Raw genomic sequence first — 18,466 nt, forward strand, 5'->3', positions numbered from 1 at the left:
TGGTTAGCGATAATGCGCCTGGCTTTGTTTCAAAAGAGTTTTGGTTTTGTTTTCATCAAGCCGTGACTCATTTCACGACGACACCCTATTATCCGCAGCCTTCGTTCGCTGAGCGTTTTAACCGAAACCTTAAATCAGCCTCGATAATTTATCACGAGAAGAGCCGTACCAAATGGGATAGATCCCTCCCGTGGCTCAATTCGGCCTTCAATACCGCCCGCCATGACTCGCATCAAACCACCCCAGCCACTTTACTGTTGACCTATTCCGTAAATTCTCCGCTTGCTAACTTGTGGTCGATCTCGGACATGTTGCCAGAGGAGATATCAGCAGAAATTATCCACGAGAATTGGCAGAGAGCAAGAGCCAATATAGATCTCGACCACAAGAGGGAGGCGGCACGATACAACAAGGGGCGTCGTCCTGCTAACATCAGAGAGGGCGACCTGGTTTTCGTTAGGCGTGTGTCAGGACGGGGGAAAGGACATAAAGCGTCATCTAAAGTTGAGCCTCGCTTTGAGGGCCCATATCAGGTTCTTCAGGTCCTCACCCCGGTGACCTACCGTGTACGGCATCAACAATCTGGCCAGGAAAAAAGAGCGCACGTATCACAAATCAAGCTTAGCAATGCTGGGTAGTTGCCTAAGTTCCCGCTTGTGTAACCTTATCCCGGCGGTTTTATGTTAAGGAGGGGGGGGGGGGGGGGGCTGATCCAGATCGCTGGTCGATCATCAGCGATCGGCTTGTTATCTTTGGCGCGTCCCCGGGCATGATGATCTTTGCGTTTTCAGCTGGGGCGCGCGGGACGGCGAGAGGCAGTCGGTTTGGGGCGGCCGGTGAGACTGGCGGAGTTGTGGCTCGGGCGTAAGCACGTGTGTGATGCCTGTTACGCTGGGGCTGTTTGCTAATCGTGAAACTCCTGCGGCGGTTACTGGTTGCCTGGAAGGCATTTCATATAAACTCTGCCAAGCCTGGCAGTGAGAGGGGAGTCCGGAGTTAGTGTTGGCCTATATGTTTGTACAAATTGAGGTGTCTGTGTGAGAAGTACGGCGTGGGCCTGTCGGTTGCTTCGTCCTTCTGGCAGCCACCGAAAGCGGATGTTCTGCCGGAATGTCTACAGTTTGTGGTGAGCATAGTGTGAACAAGTTCTCGTAGGATGTGCTCCCAGCCTGACTCTTAGCCTGTGCTATTTGTGGGTGACGACCCCTTGTCTGTTACTGCTTCCGGGTATACTGTAAGATTTCACAGCAAAACTGTGTTTTTGTGGCATTCTGTGTTTCTGGCTCAACCTCCGCCTAGAAAGGGGAAAGATTTGGAATTCCTTAATGCTGTAATTTAATTGACTTGTGACGCACAAGTTTTATCAACTGTTGCTTGGCACAGGTTTGACTGCCCCCCCCCTTCCCACCCCCCCTCCCTCCACACACACACAGACACACATGTGTCGAGGGTGCTGTGTAGGGGCAAAGGGTTGATAAGTGAGAGCTTGTTTCAGGAAGAAGCACGATGGAAGCAGCTAAGGAGGCTGAGGACATGGGCGGTGGGGGCGGATCCGTGGCGTCGCTCGCGGCGGCCGCGAGGTCGGCAGCAGCGCTCACAGAGCACAGTCAGCCCAGAGAAGGCTTCTCCGCAGAAATCAGGTGAGCTTGAGGAAAGATGCCCATCTGCGTTTTCCAGTTCTTTGCGTGTACGTGCTTCCCAGTCTACAGTGTTTGCCACTGAGTTTCCTCACTGCTGTCTGTGCTGTGAAATGCACCTTCAGGACCGCTACTACACTACTGGCCATTAAAATTGCTACACCAAGAAGACTTGCAGATGATAAACGGATATTCATTGGGCAAATATATTATACTAGAACTGACATGTGATTACATTTTCATGCAATCTGCGTGCATACATCCTGAGAAATCAGTACCCAGAACAACTACCTCTGGCCTTAATAACGGCCTTGATACGCCTGGGCATTGAGTCAAACAGAGCTTGGATGGCTTGTACAGGTACAGCTGCCCATGCAGCTTCAACACGATACCACAGTTCATCAAGAGTAGTGACTGGCGTATTGTGACGAGCCAGTTGCTCGGCCACCATTGACCAGGCGTTTTCAGTTGGTGGTTGATCTGGAGAATGTGCTGGCCAGGCCAGCAGTCGAACATTTTCTGTATTCAGAAAGGCCCGTACAGGACCTGCAACATGCGGTCGTGCATTATCCTGCTGAAATGTAGGGTTTCGCACGGATCGAATGAAGGGTAGAGCCACGGGTCGTAACACATCTGAAATATAACATCCACTGTTCAAAGTGTCGTCAGTGCGAACAAGAGGTGACCGAGACATGTAACCAATGGCACCCCATACTATCACGCCGGGTGATACGCCAGTGAGGCCATGACGAATACACGCTTCCAATGGGCGTTCACCGCGATGTCGCCAAACACGGATGCGACCATCATGATGCTGTAAACAGAACCTGGATTCATCCGAAAAAATGACGGTTTGCCATTCGTGCACCCAGGTTCGTCGTTGAGTACACCATCCCAGGCGCTCCTGTCTGCGATGCAGCATCAAGGGTAACCGCAGCCACGGTCTCTGAGCTGATAGTCCGTGCTGCTGCAAACGTCGTCGAACTGTTCGTGCAGATGGTTTTTGTCTTGCAAACGTCCCCATCTGTTGACTCACTGATCGAGACGTGGCTGCACGATCCGTTACAGCCATGCGGATAGATGCCTGTCATCTCGACTGCTAGTGATACGAGGCCGTTCGGATCCAGCACGGCGTTCCGTATTATCCTCCTGAACCGACCGATTCCATATTCAGCTAACAGTCATTGGATCTCGACCAACGCGAGCAGCAATGTCGCGATACGATAAACCGCAATCGCGATAGGCTACAATCCGACCTTTATCAAAGTAGAAACGTGATGGTAAGCATTTTTCCTCCTTACACGAGGCATCACAACAACGTTTCACCAGGCAACGCCGGTCAACTGCTGTTTGTGTATGAGAAATCGCTTGGGAAGTTTGCTCATGTCAGCACGCTGTAGGTGTCGCCACCGGCGCCAATCTTGTGTGAATGCTCTGAAAAGCTAATCATATGCATATCATAGCGTCTTCTTGCTGTCGGTTAAATTTCGCGTCTGTAGCACGTCATCTTCTTTGTGTAGCAATTATAATGGCCAGTAGTGTATATATTATGACTTTTGAACTCTATTAAGGTAAATACATTGTTTGTTCTCTATTAAAATCTTTCATTTGCTAACTATACCTCTCGGTAGTTAGTACCTTCAGTAGTTAGAATCATTTATTTAGCTGGCAGTATTGGCGCTCGCTGCATTGCAATAGTTCGAGTAACGAAGATTTTTGTGAGGTAAGTGATTCATGAAAGGTATAGGTTATTGTTAGTCAGGGCCATTCTTTTGTAGGGATTATTGAAAGTCAGATTGCGTTGCGCTAAAATAATGTGTGTCAGTTTAGTGATGATCAGAATAAGTAAAGAGAGAATTGTCTGAGTACGTTGAGTTTTACTCAGCTGTTTCTGTATCAAATAAAGTAAAATGTTTACCAGTGCAGTCTTTCTTTACATTCAGAGGGCAAGTTCAACATTAATGTGAGTGGACCGTGTATCTGTAAAATGAACTCTGTTTATTAACAGGAATGTTTTTAACAAAAATCATGGAAGCGTCAAGTTTTTCCCAGCTTCACAAATTATGTTGACCTTCAAACAGTTCATCCTTTCATTCAGTGATTAGGTTTGTTAAACTGCATGTGAACGAGCAGTTGTTTTTATGTTATGGCAGTGAACCTTTCAACAGGACTCTGTGACCAGCAGGCGCTATTCTTGCCATGGACGAAAAGATGTGCTACATAACGTTACTCGGACACAGTGGCTGTTTGCAACCAAACAGACTACTGCTCGGACTGTTTCCAGCCTGATATACTGTAAACCCCCTTACACAATGCAGCCTTAAAATTCGTTTAGTATCTTTACAGTTGCTACACCTCGCTGCATAAAGAGAAGAAAAAGCTAGGTGCTAGGGTGTCGCTCATAATCAGCACCTGGAACAATATAGGATGCTGCAGCACTGTTCAAGGAGGATAGCAACATGTTTTCAGTTTTCCATCTATGATGTTGAAGAGCAATGAATACTGATTTCCGAAAATCTTTAGGTGTTGTAAAATAGACGGTAAGAGTAATAGCTATTCGCACATCATTTCTACAGCTTTGTGTACTGCGTAGTTTTCTTACCCTTTGTTAGTACATGTATGCGATGTGCCAGCAGTTCTACCAACACAATCATTTTTCTCTCCAAATCCTATACGAGAGAATTGGGATTATCTGTAAGGCACACAAGAAGAAAGAATATTCAAACTGGCGGAGGCTCTTGTAATGGTGTGGGACGCGTGCAGTCGGAGTGATATGGAACCCTGATACGTCTAGATACGACTCTGACAGTTGACACGTCCGTAAGCATCCTGTCTGATCACCCTCATCCATTTATATCCATTGTGCATTTCGACGGTCTTGGGCAATTCCAGCAGGACAATGCGACGCCCCACAGTCCAGAATTGCTACAGAGTGGCCCCAGGAACACTCTTCTGAGTTTAAACACTTTCTCTGGCCACTAAACTCCCCGGACATGAACAATATTGAGCATATCTGGGATGCCTTGCAACGTGCTGTTCAGAAGAGATCTCCACCGCTAGTACTCTTGCGGATTTATGGACAGCCCTGCAGGATTCATGGAATCAGTTCCCTCCAGCAGTACTTCAGACATTGTCGAGTCCATGCCACGTCGTGTTGTAGGAGCTCTGCGCGCTCGCGGGGGCGCTACACGATATTAGGCAGATGTACCAGTTCCTTTGGCTTTTCAGTGTATATTCTCCTTCACTATTTACAACACTCTGAAAACGCTGGGGTAACTTTTCGATTCCGCGGCTGTAGAAATCACGTCCGCGTGATGTTCAGAGCGCATTGTCGTCTGGAAAGGGAGTTCCTTCAAGGATGCTCGATAGAGAACAGAAAATGTGAAAATCTGACTGGTCAAGATCACATGACTAAAGTGAGTGTGGAATGACTATCAGATCAAACTCCCGTATAGCGTTTTTCGTCCGTCTAGCGGAATGCGGGCCGGCATTATTTTGCATTAGCATCACTTGAAGCAGTCTTCCTGGTTGTCGTTCTTGTATTGCGTCTGCACTTGCGTCTCAGTTGACAACAAACGTCAGCGGTGATGATTACACTTCGTGGAAGCACTTTGTAGTGTATCACGCCATCGATGTTCCACCACATGTATAACATTATCTTTTGTGAATGTACATAGCTCTTTCTACGGGGAGTTGCTACTATGTTTGGGATCAACCATTGTTGCCTTTTCCTCGTGTTAGCTTAAAGACACCATTCCTCGTCACCACTAACGATACGGGATATGCGTGATCGGTGTTGTTCACGAGCCAATTGATCACGAGCAATCAGAGATGCACCCATTGACTTTTGTGATTTTTGGTTTAGAGCATGCGGTACCCATACACACGGGTTTTGGACTTACACTGACGTGGGTCATTGCGGATTAATGCGTTTAAACGATCTTCAGCGAACTGTGAAGATCTTCCTGAATGTTTTGTGGAGTCATTAATGTCAAAATGATCCTCCTTAAAACGAGTAAACCATTTTCTTGGCGTACTCTGTCCAATGGCATTATCCCCATACACGGCGCAAATGTTTCTGGCTTTCTCCGCTGCTGTTTCATCTCTATTGAAGTCAAAGACGAAAATATGTCGGAAATGTTACGATTTCTCCACTTGGCACTCCGTTTTCTAGCGTCCACAACTCCACTCACTATCTCCAAACACCAAAGTGAGAATATGTAAACTCAAACAGCAGCAGTGAACTACAAATACAAAATCGCAATCGATAAGTAAACCCATAGCAACGGGAATATCAACATGCAAAACAGAAACGCTACGAATGCTACCAAACTAATATTTCACTTTCTGATACTCTGGTAAAGACATTTCCGTACAATAACATTTTTGCGAAAGGTTTCCTGCCACACTGTCTGCCTTTGAACGCCACATGCGCCAGAGCTCCCCGGGGCCCATTTACTGGCAATCGGCAGCGGCTGCCGCAGCAGTGCTGTGCTACCTGGCCTTCTGTGCAAAGTATCAGCTGTCGTCTGTCGCTTTGGAGAGTATAAAACGCTTCACTGCTATTGAATCGGGCTCCACAAAGACGTCTACCATTTGTATTTCACGTTCGAAAGCAACAGGGGCATACAATCGGTTTTAACATTATCAGTATTGTACACTACTGGCCATTAAAATTCCTACACCACGAAGATGGCGTGCTACAGGCGCGAAATTTAACCGACAGGAAGAAGATGCTGTGATATGCAAATGCTTAGCTTTTCGGACCATTCACACAAGGTTGGCGCGGGTGGCGACACCTACAACGTGCTGACATGAGGAACGTTTCCAACCGATTTCTCATACACAAACAGCAGTTGACCGGCGTTGCCTGGTGAAACGTTGTTGTGACGCCTCGTCTAAGGAGGAGAAATGCACACCATCACGTTTCCGGCTTTGATAAAGGTCGGATTGTAGACTATCGCGATTGCGGTTTATCGTTTCGCGACATTGCTGCTCGTATTGGTCGAGATCCAATGACTCTTAGCAGAATATGGAATCGCTGGGTTCAGGAGGGTAATACGGAACCCCGTGCTGGATCCCAATGGCCTCGTATCACTAGCAGTCGAGATGACAGGCATCTTATCTGCATAGCTGTAACGGATCGTGCAGCCACGTCTCCATCCCTGAGTCAACAGATGGGGACGTTTGCAAGACGAACCTCTGCACGAACAATTCGACGACGTTTGCAGCGGCATGGACTATCAGCTCGGAGACCATGACTGCGGTTACCCTTGACGCTGCATCACAGACAGGAGCGCCTGTGATGGTGTACTCAACGACGAACCTGGGTGCACGAATGGCAAAACGTCGTTTTTTCGGATGAATCCAGGTTCTGTTCACAGCATCATGATGGTCGCATCCGTATTTGACGACGTCGCGGTGAACGCACATTGGAAGTGTGTATTCGTTATCACCATACTGGCTTATCACCCGGCGTGATTGTATGGGGTGCCATTGGTTACACATCTCGGTCACCTCTTGTTCGCATTGACATCACTGTGAACAGTGGACGTTACGTTTCAGATGTGTTACGACCCGTGGCTCTGCCCTTCATTCGATCCCTGCGAAACTTTACATTTCAGCAGGATAATGCACGACCGCATGTTGCAGGTCCTGTACGGGCCTTTCTGGACACAGAAAATGTTCGACGCTGCCCTGGCCAGCTCATTCTCCAGATCTCTCACCAATTGAAAACGTCTGGTCAATGGTGGTCGAGCAACTGACTCGTCACAATACGCCACTCACTACTCTTGATAAACTGTGATATTGTGTTGAAGCTGCATGGGCAGCTGTACGTGTACACGCCATCCAAGCTCTGTTTGACTCAATGCCCAGGCGTATCAAGGCCGTTATTGCGGCCAGAGGTGGTTGTTCTGGATACTGATTTCTCAGGACCTATGCACCCAAATTGCGTGAAAATGTAATCACATGTCCGTTCTAGTATAATATATTTGTCCAATGAATACCCGTTTATCATCTGCATTTCTTCTTGGTGTAGCAATTTTAATGGCCAGTAGTGTATTAGTTGCCGCTCATGCAGCATACAGATAATTCCATGACAGTTCAACAAAGAAAACTGACATTTTCAACTCAACCATATCAGATTTCTTTTAGATTTTGTGCATTCAATGAACCACAGAAGATATGGAAAACTACCAATTTGCAAAAGTGTACGACATTGTGAAGAAACTTAAAGATCTGAAAAGTTTGGAAATTACCTGAGATTTACGTGCATGTGGCTAAACACAAATGGCTGCAAATCTCGTCCTAATCGAGATACAGCATTGAAACTTGTATTATTGAAAAGCTAATGAGTAAAGCTTTACATTGCTATTCAACATGACAAGTTTCTAAGAATTTTCGCATTCAGGGTCATTGACCTTTGGCCTTGAATATCTCAAAACTTCTCATCTTCAATTTTTTTGACAAAAATACTTTGTACTGCTCCAATATGTTACTATTAACATGGTAAATATCAAGATGGCACACTGTAGGTATCATGCCCAAACATTTATTTTTTTCACCATAAGTACACTAATAAAATTCAGAAGGCAGCACTTAGATATGAAAAACAAATTATTTAAAAGTGTAATTCAAAGCAATGTTGTTCAAAAATATGGTTTGTATCATTTAATGGTGTTATGAAGCATTTACAGCGTAACTTGACTGAAAAGGTAATAAAATGTGGTAAAATCTTGTCTCGCGATTTTCCAATTAAATTGTTAGTGTTTACCACATCTGATGCAGGGAGACAGTATCTCCTTCCAGCTGGTGTCCTTGGATCCAGCCTTATGAGAATGTCAAATCTTCTGATAACACAAGTCTCAGGTTTGGCAGGAAACATTGATGATGGTGCATGTGGATGCAAGAAGCTTGCCTGTACTTCATCTACTTCTTCATAAGTTTGCGACACATATACAACCCACCAATGACTGTCATACATACTGGTAACAAATCCATGTACACTCCTGGAAATGGAAAAAAGAACACATTGACACCGGTGTGTCAGACACACCATACTTGCTCCGGACACTGCGAGAGGGCTGTACAAGCAATGATCACACGTGCGGCACAGCGGACACACCAGGAACCGCGGTGTTGGCCGTCGAATGGCGCTAGCTGCGCAGCATTTGTGCAACGCTGCCGTCAGTGTCAGCCAGTTTCCGTGGCATACGGAGCTCCATCGCAGTCTTTAACACTGGTAGCATGCCGCGACAGCGTGGACGTGAACCGTATGTGCAGTTGACGGACTTTGAGCGAGGGCGTATAGTGGGCATGCGGAAGGCCGGGTGAACGTACCGCCGAATTGCTCAACACGTGGGGCGTGAGGTCTCCACAGTACATCGATGTTGTCGCCAGTGGTCGGCGGAAGGTGCACGTGCCCGTCGACCTGGGACCGGACCGCAGCGACGCACGGATGCACGCCAAGACCGTAGGATCCTACGCAGTGCCGTAGGGGACCGCACCGCCATTTCCCAGCAAATTAGGGACACTGTTGCTCCTGGGGTATCGGCGAGGACCATTCGCAACCATCTCCATGAAGCTAGGCTAGGGTCCCGCACACCGTTAGGCCGTCTTCCGCTCACGCCCCAACATCGTGCAGCCCGCCTCCAGTGGCGTCGCGACAGGCGTGAATGGAGGGACGAATGGAGACGTGTCGTCTTCAGCGATGAGAGTCGCTTCTGCCTTGGTGCCAATGATGGTCGTATGCGTGTTTGGCGCCGTGCAGGTGAGCGCCACAATCAGGACTGCATACGACCGAGGCACACAGGGCCAACACCCGGCATCATGGTGTGGGGAGCGATCTCCTACACTGGCCGTACACCACTGGTGATCGTCGAGGGGACACTGAATAGTGCACGGTACATCCAAACCGTCATCGAACCCATCGTTCTACCATTCCTAGACCGGCAAGGGAACTTGCTGTTCCAACATGACAATGCACGTCCGCATGTATCCCGTGCCACCCAACGTGCTCTAGAAGGTGTAAGTCAACTACCCTGGCCAGCAAGATCTCCGGATCTGTCCCCCATTGAGCATGTTTGGGACTGGATGAAGCGTCGTCTCAGGCGGTCTGCACGTCCAGCACGAACGCTGGTCCAACTGAGGCGCCAGGTGGAAATGGCATGGCAAGCCGTTCCACAGGACTACATCCAGCATCTCTACGATCGTCTCCATGGGAGAATAGCAGCCTGCATTGCTGCGAAAGGTGGATATACACTGTACTAGTGCCGACATTGTGCATGCTCTGTTGCCTGTGTCTATGTGCCTGTGGTTCTGTCAGTGTGATCATGTGATGTATCTGACCCCAGGAATGTGTCAATAAAGTTTCCCCTTCCTGGGACAATGAATTCACGGTGTTCTTATTTCAATTTCCAGGAGTGTATATCTGTTAACAGCATTTCATTCGCCATAGCAATGGTTGACCCTTCCCTGGTTAGTAACGAAGCAGAATATGTGTTTGCTTTTAAAATACCTTTGTTGATAGGTATTACACAGTGAAGCTTCAGGGCACCTGGAATCGTCCTTGTATTCTTGAAACGTTGCTTCAGTTTGGCAGTGTCTTCATCATAACAGAAAGCCGATATATAGTGAACGACACATGAAGTAAATGAAGTAACATTTTCTTTTCACCACTGAAACAACTGTTGTGGCGTCAAAATATGATTTTGATGAGGTCGCTTGAGGCTGGCAAGTGTGGCTAATCTCTGTACAGTCCCTGCAGCCTCAATACAAGGTCTTTTACCACGTGTTGTAGCATAAAAATGCCATTCTGTTGAAATATCAAAATCTTCCTGGCGGTACGACAGATTCTTGAAATGCTTTCCTTTTTTGTATTGGGTAGCACATCCATTAAAAAGTAATAAATGTGGTTTGGAGTTAGAAAGTGACATTTTAAGAAATTGATGAAACTGCGCTGGAACGATTACAAACACAATGTATCATGCTGAAGGCAGGCGGATATTTCCACATATGACATACGGTGTATTTCATTCGTATTTGTGTCTTTGTAGTAAGCAACAAAAGGGTGAATTGCAACCTGTTGAATTATTCTAATTCTCTACATAATCACACACAAGAAGATATTGACCTATTTCGAGTCCTTCTTTAGTGACTTCAAAGAACTGTGACCTGCTTGGTGATACACGAGTGTGCTAGGAGCTGTTACAGACTTGATGCAAACATCTCAATGAAATCATCTACTGATTTTGTTAATCTCTAGAGCTACCTTGGCTGTTTGTAACCAACTCTTATATGTAATTTCATCAATCTAGTTCGTATCAAACAGTCCAAACAGATAATCAGTCAGCCTTGCCACACTTGGACAATAGGGGCATGCATCTAAGAAACATGTTGGATGTGCAGGACTGCATGCAACAAATGATACACAGTGCTTGTGTGATGGTAATTTGTGGTCTTGACGCATCGTTACTTCTTTCAGTAACAGCCTTCAACCATTAACTTAGAATTCTGGTATGAAACACACAAACAGTATGTGTCCCACTGGCATTGACAAGAACGCAGTGATTTGGTCGCAACTCAAAATTGTGGGAATCCAATATTTACGTCTGGGTATGTATCTTCGAAATATGCATATAATTCCTGAAGACTGTGCAACAATAGCTGCTTCTGCTTATGTACTCTAACTCAGTTTTTCAGGTACATAGTCTTTTCTTCCTGGCATCACACGGCTGACATTATGATCACCGTAAAAGTCACGTACATGTTGAACGATTTTCTCATTCAATGTCTTACCTGGCTTTGCATTTGGTGTCACTAATATACGATGTTCTGCTGCTAATTGTTCTGCCCTTGGAACCACGTAAGCTGAAGCGGAAAATTCTTTCATGGTTTTTCTTATACTCCATCTCTTTGTAAGCACTGTCAAAATTTTTATATTCATACCAAAGCCCATTTGTGAATCTTCATTCAGCAGGATTACTTGAATAAATCAGAGTTTCTTCTTGATTTTATTTACACAGCTACGTAAATTAACACGGAAATTAAAGGTAATCAAGTGCGTGTTTCACTTGTTACATTCGATTTCCAATACAATTCGTAAGCCTCCTGGCAACCTCGATCAAATACCTCATGATCTGCTTCCCGAATAACAAGAAGCAACACACAAAAAAAGTCATTGGAAACATTCGAAGGAACCATCAGTGGCTTGGATAATCTGGGGACCTAGCAGTGCGGAAACGTTACGGAACCAATAAAAACGCTAGTCAGTATAGTTTTCAATGTGAGAAACATTTGATGGCTCAGACTTGCACATTGCCCACATTTACAGTATAGTTTGTGTGTTAACGAACATAATTATCAGTTTCTTCTCCTCTGAATCTTCAAATGAATTGATTACTCTGTGGCATCGAATATTTAGTTAAGTACGTTTCTTCTTGCCTCCATCCCCAGCAACAGACCTATGCGTTCTCGTGGTAATAGTGAAATTATGTTTGTATTTGGAACACAAGAGTGCACATAGACACAGTCGATTTCGAGGTGCAAAGTGTTCGATATACACTCCTGGAAATTGAAATAAGAACACCGTGAATTCATTGTCCCAGGAAGGGGAAACTTTATTGACACATTCCTGGGGTCAGATACATCACATGATCACACTGACAGAACCACAGGCACATAGACACAGGCAACAGAGCATGCACAATGTCGGCACTAGTACAGTGTATATCCACCTTTCGCAGCAATGCAGGCTGCTATTCTCCCATGGAGACGATCGTAGAGATGCTGGATGTAGTCCTGTGGAACGGCTTGCCATGCCATTTCCACCTGGCGCCTCAGTTGGACCAGCGTTCGTGCTGGACGTGCAGACCGCGTGAGACGACGCTTCATCCAGTCCCAAACATGCTCAATGGGGGACGGATCCGGAGATCTTGCTGGCCAGGGTAGTTGACTTACACCTTCTAGAGCACGTTGGGTGGCACGGGATACATGCGGACGTGCATTGTCATGTTGGAACAGCAAGTTCCCTTGCCGGTCTAGGAATGGTAGAACGATGGGTTCGATGACAGTTTGGATGTACCGTGCACTATTCAGTGTCCCCTCGACGATCACCAGTGGTGTACGGCTAGTGTAGGAGATCGCTCCCCACACCATGATGCCGGGTGTTGGCCCTGTGTGCCTCGGTCGTATGCAGTCCTGATTGTGGCGCTCACCTGCACGGCGCCAAACACGCATACGACCATCATTGGCACCAAGGCAGAAGCGACTCTCATCGCTGAAGACGACACGTCTCCATTCGTCCCTCCATTCACGCCTGTCGCGACACCACTGGAGGCGGGCTGCACGATGTTGGGATGTGATGTGAGCGGAAGACGGCCTAACGGTGTGCGGGACCGTAGCCCAGCTTAATGGAGACTGTTGCGAATGGTCCTCGCCGATACCCCAGGAGCAACAGTGTCCCTAATTTGCTGGGAAGTGGCGGTGCGGTCCCCTACGGCACTGCGTAGGATCCTACGGTCTTGGCGTGCATCCGTGCGTCGCTGCGGTCCGGTCCCAGGTCGACGGGCACGTGCACCTTCCGCCGACCACTGGCGACAACATCGATGTACTGTGGAGACCTCACGCCCCACGTGTTGAGCAATTCGGCGGTACGTCCACCCGGCCTCCCGCATGCCCACTATACGCCCTCGCTCAAAGTCCGTCAACTGCACATACGGTTCACGTCCACGCTGTCGCGGCATGCTACCAGTGTTAAAGACTGCGATGGAGCTCCGTATGCCACGGCAAACTGGCTGACACTGACGGCGGCGGTGCACAAATGCTGCGCAGCTAGCGCCATTCGACGGCCAACACCGCGGTTCCTGGTGTGTCCGCTGTGCCGTGCGTGTGATCATTGCTTGTACAGCCCTCTCGCAGTGTCCGGAGCAAGTATGGTGGGTCTGACACACCGGTGTCAATGTGTTCTTTTTTCCATTTCCAGGAGTGTATAATAACATAACAGGTGTCTGCAGATCTACGATATAAACGACATGATCGCTTCTTGCATCAACTGACAACTCGTCGTAATAAACCCGGTTGTCTGTCCCGTTACTAAGGAATATGAAATGAAAATTGTAGACTTTCCTGTGGAGCATCACTCAACAACAGTAAAGGATTTTATACTGTCCAGAGCGCTGAGGGGAAGCTGACTCTATCGACAAAGGTCGAGTGAGCGCAGTGCCATTGCCATAGTTGCAGCTGGTTGCCAGCAAATGTGCCCCAGAGAGCTTTAGTGCATGCGCCGTTCAAAGGCAGCTGGTATTTCTCAAAAATGTTATTGGACGGAACTGTTATTACCAGCGTGTAAGAAAGTGCAGACAGTTCTCCTTGGGAGTGTGTGTTCTACCCTTTACCTGTGTGTGGACAAACGTTCGGCAGTGGTGCCTGCAGTGTTGACCCCATGTGCACACACCCACATCTCTCTCTGCGTGCGGCATGCCAGCTGCTACGCATATGAGGCCCACCACCACCGCTGGGATCCCCTGCCAGCCCCACACCAGCCACAGGCCTGCCGCAGCCGCGCCATCCACCGTTGCCTGCCACAGCTGCACGCCCTACATGGTGGTGATGCCGTCTCTCCCTGTGGTGAGTTCCCTCGGTACACACAGTCACAGTAACATTATGTCGTAGTGAAAAAAGAAAATCTGGAAAAGGAAATTTAAAGGCCCAAACTAAATTTAATGGTGACCAGCAAAATGAAATGGAAATCAGATGAAAAATGTGGTGGTATTACAGCATGAGAAAACTGTGTCATGAGAGAAAGGTTAATTATAAGGGGCAGCCATATTAAAACAGAATAGCCACCATTGAGAAGTAATCATCACCTGCATTAAGACATTTATTCCACTGGGGGTCGAGACACTCAATTCCTGTATCATAGTATGTCGTCGGCTGCTGACAGATCCACAACTGCACCCACCCTTGTACGTCCTCATCCAGTGAAAACCAAAGTCCAAGTATGAACTATCTGTGTTGTACAGAAGATGTTCCATAGCCTTCATCCAACTTGCAGTGTGGGGTCGACTAGTGTCGTCATAGTGCTGCACATTGATTGTGCTTCCGCTCTCGAGGAACAGAAGGCCCCTGCAATCGAAGGAGGAGGTCATAATGACCTCACTGGAACTGTTGTAAGCAGCTTTGGATTTCTTTGGCCGGAGAGATGAGGGATGTTTCCACTGTTAGGTTTGCCACTTTCCCTTGGGCTCGAAATGGTTGCACCACGGCTTTTTTCTTCGAGCGTGGAACCACACTAAATGTCCAGCGTTATGACGATTCTTTGCAGAAACTGCAACACGCCATAAAGTCAAACGCCCAGGTATGCTATCAGATGGAATCATCCTGCTGTACGATAACCCCTGTTCCCACACTGCCGAATGGACGAAGGCTACACTTCAGTCACTTGTCTGGGTAACCCTGCAACGTCCTCTGTCAAGACAGGATTTTTCACTCTGTGATTGTCATATGTTTGGCGACCTGAAGAAAGACATTCGTGGACATTCAGTCAGATGAAGATGTGCAACAGTGGGTGAGGTTGTGGATCTGTCAGCAGCCAACCACAATCTACGAAAAATGAATTGGGAAAATTCGGAAATTTGTGGTAAGTTCCTATGGGACCAAACTGCTAAGTTCATCGGTCCCTAGGCCTACACGCTACTTAATCTAACTTAAACTAACTTACGCTAAGGACAACACATACACACATGCCCGAGGGAGGACTCGAACCTCCGACTTGGGCAGCTGGAAAAATGAATTTATCTTCTCATCTCCCAGTGAGATAAATATCTTGACACGTGTGGGGATTACTTTTGAATGGAACCATTCCATCACCCTATTGTGAACCAGTGTTTGGTGGCACGAGTAGTGAGTTATTGTGAAGAGTTCGGTGATTTGTTCTCATCAGAATCGCAAACCAACGTAAACAATAATCCAGTTACGTAGGCCAATGGCACATTTTGAAAAATCCAGTGAAAAGTACAGTGAGTATATGACAGCATGTAAAACGAGATGAACATATAATTATCATAGGGCATTGGAATGCTAGAGTAGGGGAAATGATAAAGAGATTTGTGTGACAGTATGGAGTCAGTAGTACCAATGAGAGAGGAGAAATAACGTTAAAGGCATACATTAAATTTCTATTGTAACCACAAATACACTACTCAAGAACCAAAACAAAAGCAAGTGTCTCAGAAGAAGGCTTGTTCTGCCTCAGCTCCCCAGGGTTTGGAGCACCTTAGTCATACTACCACAGGTTGGCGTAACTGTGAGTCCCGGGGATGACACACATGGATAGCAAAATCTCCGTCCATTGCAGACCAAGTGGCTGTTTCATCATCTCTCTCTTACCCCATGGAAGTTATTGTGTGATGTCTTAATACACTCCTGGAAATGGAAATGGAAAAAAGAACACATTGACACCGGTGTGTCAGACCCACCATACTTGCTCCGGACACTGCGAGAGGGCTGTACAAGCAATGATCACACGCACGGCACAGCGGACACACCAGGACCCCCGGTGTTGGCCGTCGAATGGCGCTAGCTGCGCAGCATTTGTGCACCGCCGCCGTCAGTGTCAGCCAGTTTGCCGTGGCATACGGAGCTCCATCGCAGTCTTTAACACTGGTAGCATGCCGCGACAGCGTGGACGTGAACCGTATGTGCAGTTGACGGACTTTGAGCGAGGGCGTATAGTGGGCATGCGGGAGGCCGGGTGGACGTACCGCCGAATTGCTCAATACGTGGGGCGTGAGGTCTCCACAGTACATCGATGTTGTCGCCAGTGGTCGGCGGAAGGTGCACGTGCCCGTCGACCTGGGACCGGACCGCAGCGACGCACGGATGCACGCCAAGACCGTAGGATCCTACGCAGTGCCGTAGGGGACCGCACCGCCACTTCCCAGCAAATTAGGGACACTGTTGCTCCTGGGGTATCGGCGAGGACCATTCGCAACCGTCTCCATGAAGCTGGGCTACGGTCCCGCACACCGTTAGGCCGTCTTCCGCTCACGCCCCAACATCGTGCAGCCCGCCTCCAGTGGTGTCGCGACAGGCGTGAATGGAGGGACGAATGGAGACGTGTCGTCTTCAGCGATGAGAGTCGCTTCTGCCTTGGTGCCAATGATGGTCGTATGCGTGTTTGGCGCCGTGCAGGTGAGCGCCACAATCAGGACTGCATACGACCGAGGCACACAGGGCCAACACCCGGCATCATGGTGTGGGGAGCGATCTCCTACACTGGCCGTACACCACTGGTGATCGTCGAGGGGACACTGAATAGTGCACGGTACATCCAAACCGTCATCGAACCCATCGTTCTACCATTCCTAGACCGGCAAGGGAACTTGCTGTTCCAACAGGACAACGCACGTCTGCATGTATCCCGTGCCACCCAACGTGCTCTAGAAGGTGTAAGTCAACTACCCTGGCCAGCAAGATCTCCGGATCTGTCCCCCATTGAGCATGTTTGGGACTGGATGAAGCGTCGTCTCACGCGGTCTGCACGTCCAGCACGAACGCTGGTCCAACTGAGGCGCCAGGTGGAAATGGCATGGCAAGCCGTTCCACAGGACTACATCCAGCATCTCTACGATCGTCTCCATGGGAGAATAGCAGCCTGCATTGCTGCGAAAGGTGGATATACACTGTACTAGTGCCGACATTGTGCATGCTCTGTTGCCTGTGTCTATGTGCCTGTGGTTCTGTCAGTGTGATCATGTGATGTATCTGACCCCAGGAATGTGTCAATAAAGTTTCCCCTTCCTGGGACAATGAATTCACGGTGTTCTTATTTCAATTTCCAGGAGTGTACATGCCCTATCATCCTGTTTCATCTTTTTATCAGTGTTTCCCACACATACCTTTTCTCACCAGTTCTGTGATTAACCTCGCCATTCCTTATGTTATCAGCCCCCCTAATCTTCAACAACCATTCTATAGCATGATACCTCAAACATTTTGATTCTATTCTCTTCTTGTTTTCCCACAGTCCATGAGTCATATCCATACAATGCTGTGCTCATGATGAATATTCTCAGAAATATCTTCCTCATGTTAAGGCCTATGTTTGACACTAGTAGCCCTCTTTGGGCGAGAACTATTGTCTTTGCCTGAGTTATTTTAGTTCTTATAAACACTTTGCTTCATCTATCATGCTTCCAAAGTAGCAGAATTCCTTCACTTCTCCTACTACATGGTCCTCAATTTTGACATTAAGTTCACTGCTAATTTTATTTCTGTTACTACCCACTACTTTCGTCTTTCTTTTCTTTGTGAATTCAAATTCTGTGCTAATCAGGTTGTTCACTTCATTCAGCAAATCCAGTAATTACTTCTCTCCTTTGCTTAGATAGCAGCTTCATTGGAGAATCCTATCACTTACATTACTTCGCCCTGAATTTTAATCCCATTCTTGATACTTTCTTTTATTTCCATTATTGCTTCTTCAGTGTTGATTTTGAACAGTTCTGGACAATGACTGAGTCCCTGGCTAACGTCTTGTTTAATCTTAGCACTTCCTTTTTCTCTTCTCATTCTTCCCTTTTGAATCTTGTATGTATTGTGTAAAATATCACTTTTCTTAAATATTGTGCCATTTTTTTCAGAATTTCAAACATTCCACCATCTTACGCTGCCAAACGTTTTTCAGAGATTTACTAATCAAATGAAGGTTTCTTAATTTTTCTAAAGTCTTGTTTACATCATCAAGTCGAAGCTCAGAATTACCTGTCTGGTGCTTTTACCTTTCCTAAATCAAAGCTTATCGTCCTCTAACAGATCCTCGATTTTCT

General features: G+C 47.2%; 1 protein-coding gene across 1 annotated transcript in view; it reads left to right on the forward strand.

Annotated features, from left to right (window-relative positions):
* Positions 1 to 1,529: 1,529 nt before the first annotated feature.
* LOC126234798 (GA-binding protein subunit beta-1-like) overlaps positions 1,530 to 18,466 on the forward strand; it is a 28,291-nt gene continuing 11,354 nt past the window's right edge. The window contains exon 1 of the mRNA XM_049943547.1: positions 1,530 to 1,640. Coding sequence (XP_049799504.1) covers positions 1,534 to 1,640 — 107 coding nt within the window. The 5' untranslated portion in view covers positions 1,530 to 1,533. The remainder of the gene's footprint in view (positions 1,641 to 18,466) is intronic.

This window comes from Schistocerca nitens, chromosome 2, assembly GCF_023898315.1.
Source record: "Schistocerca nitens isolate TAMUIC-IGC-003100 chromosome 2, iqSchNite1.1, whole genome shotgun sequence".
NCBI classification, from domain to species: domain Eukaryota; kingdom Metazoa; phylum Arthropoda; class Insecta; order Orthoptera; family Acrididae; genus Schistocerca; species Schistocerca nitens.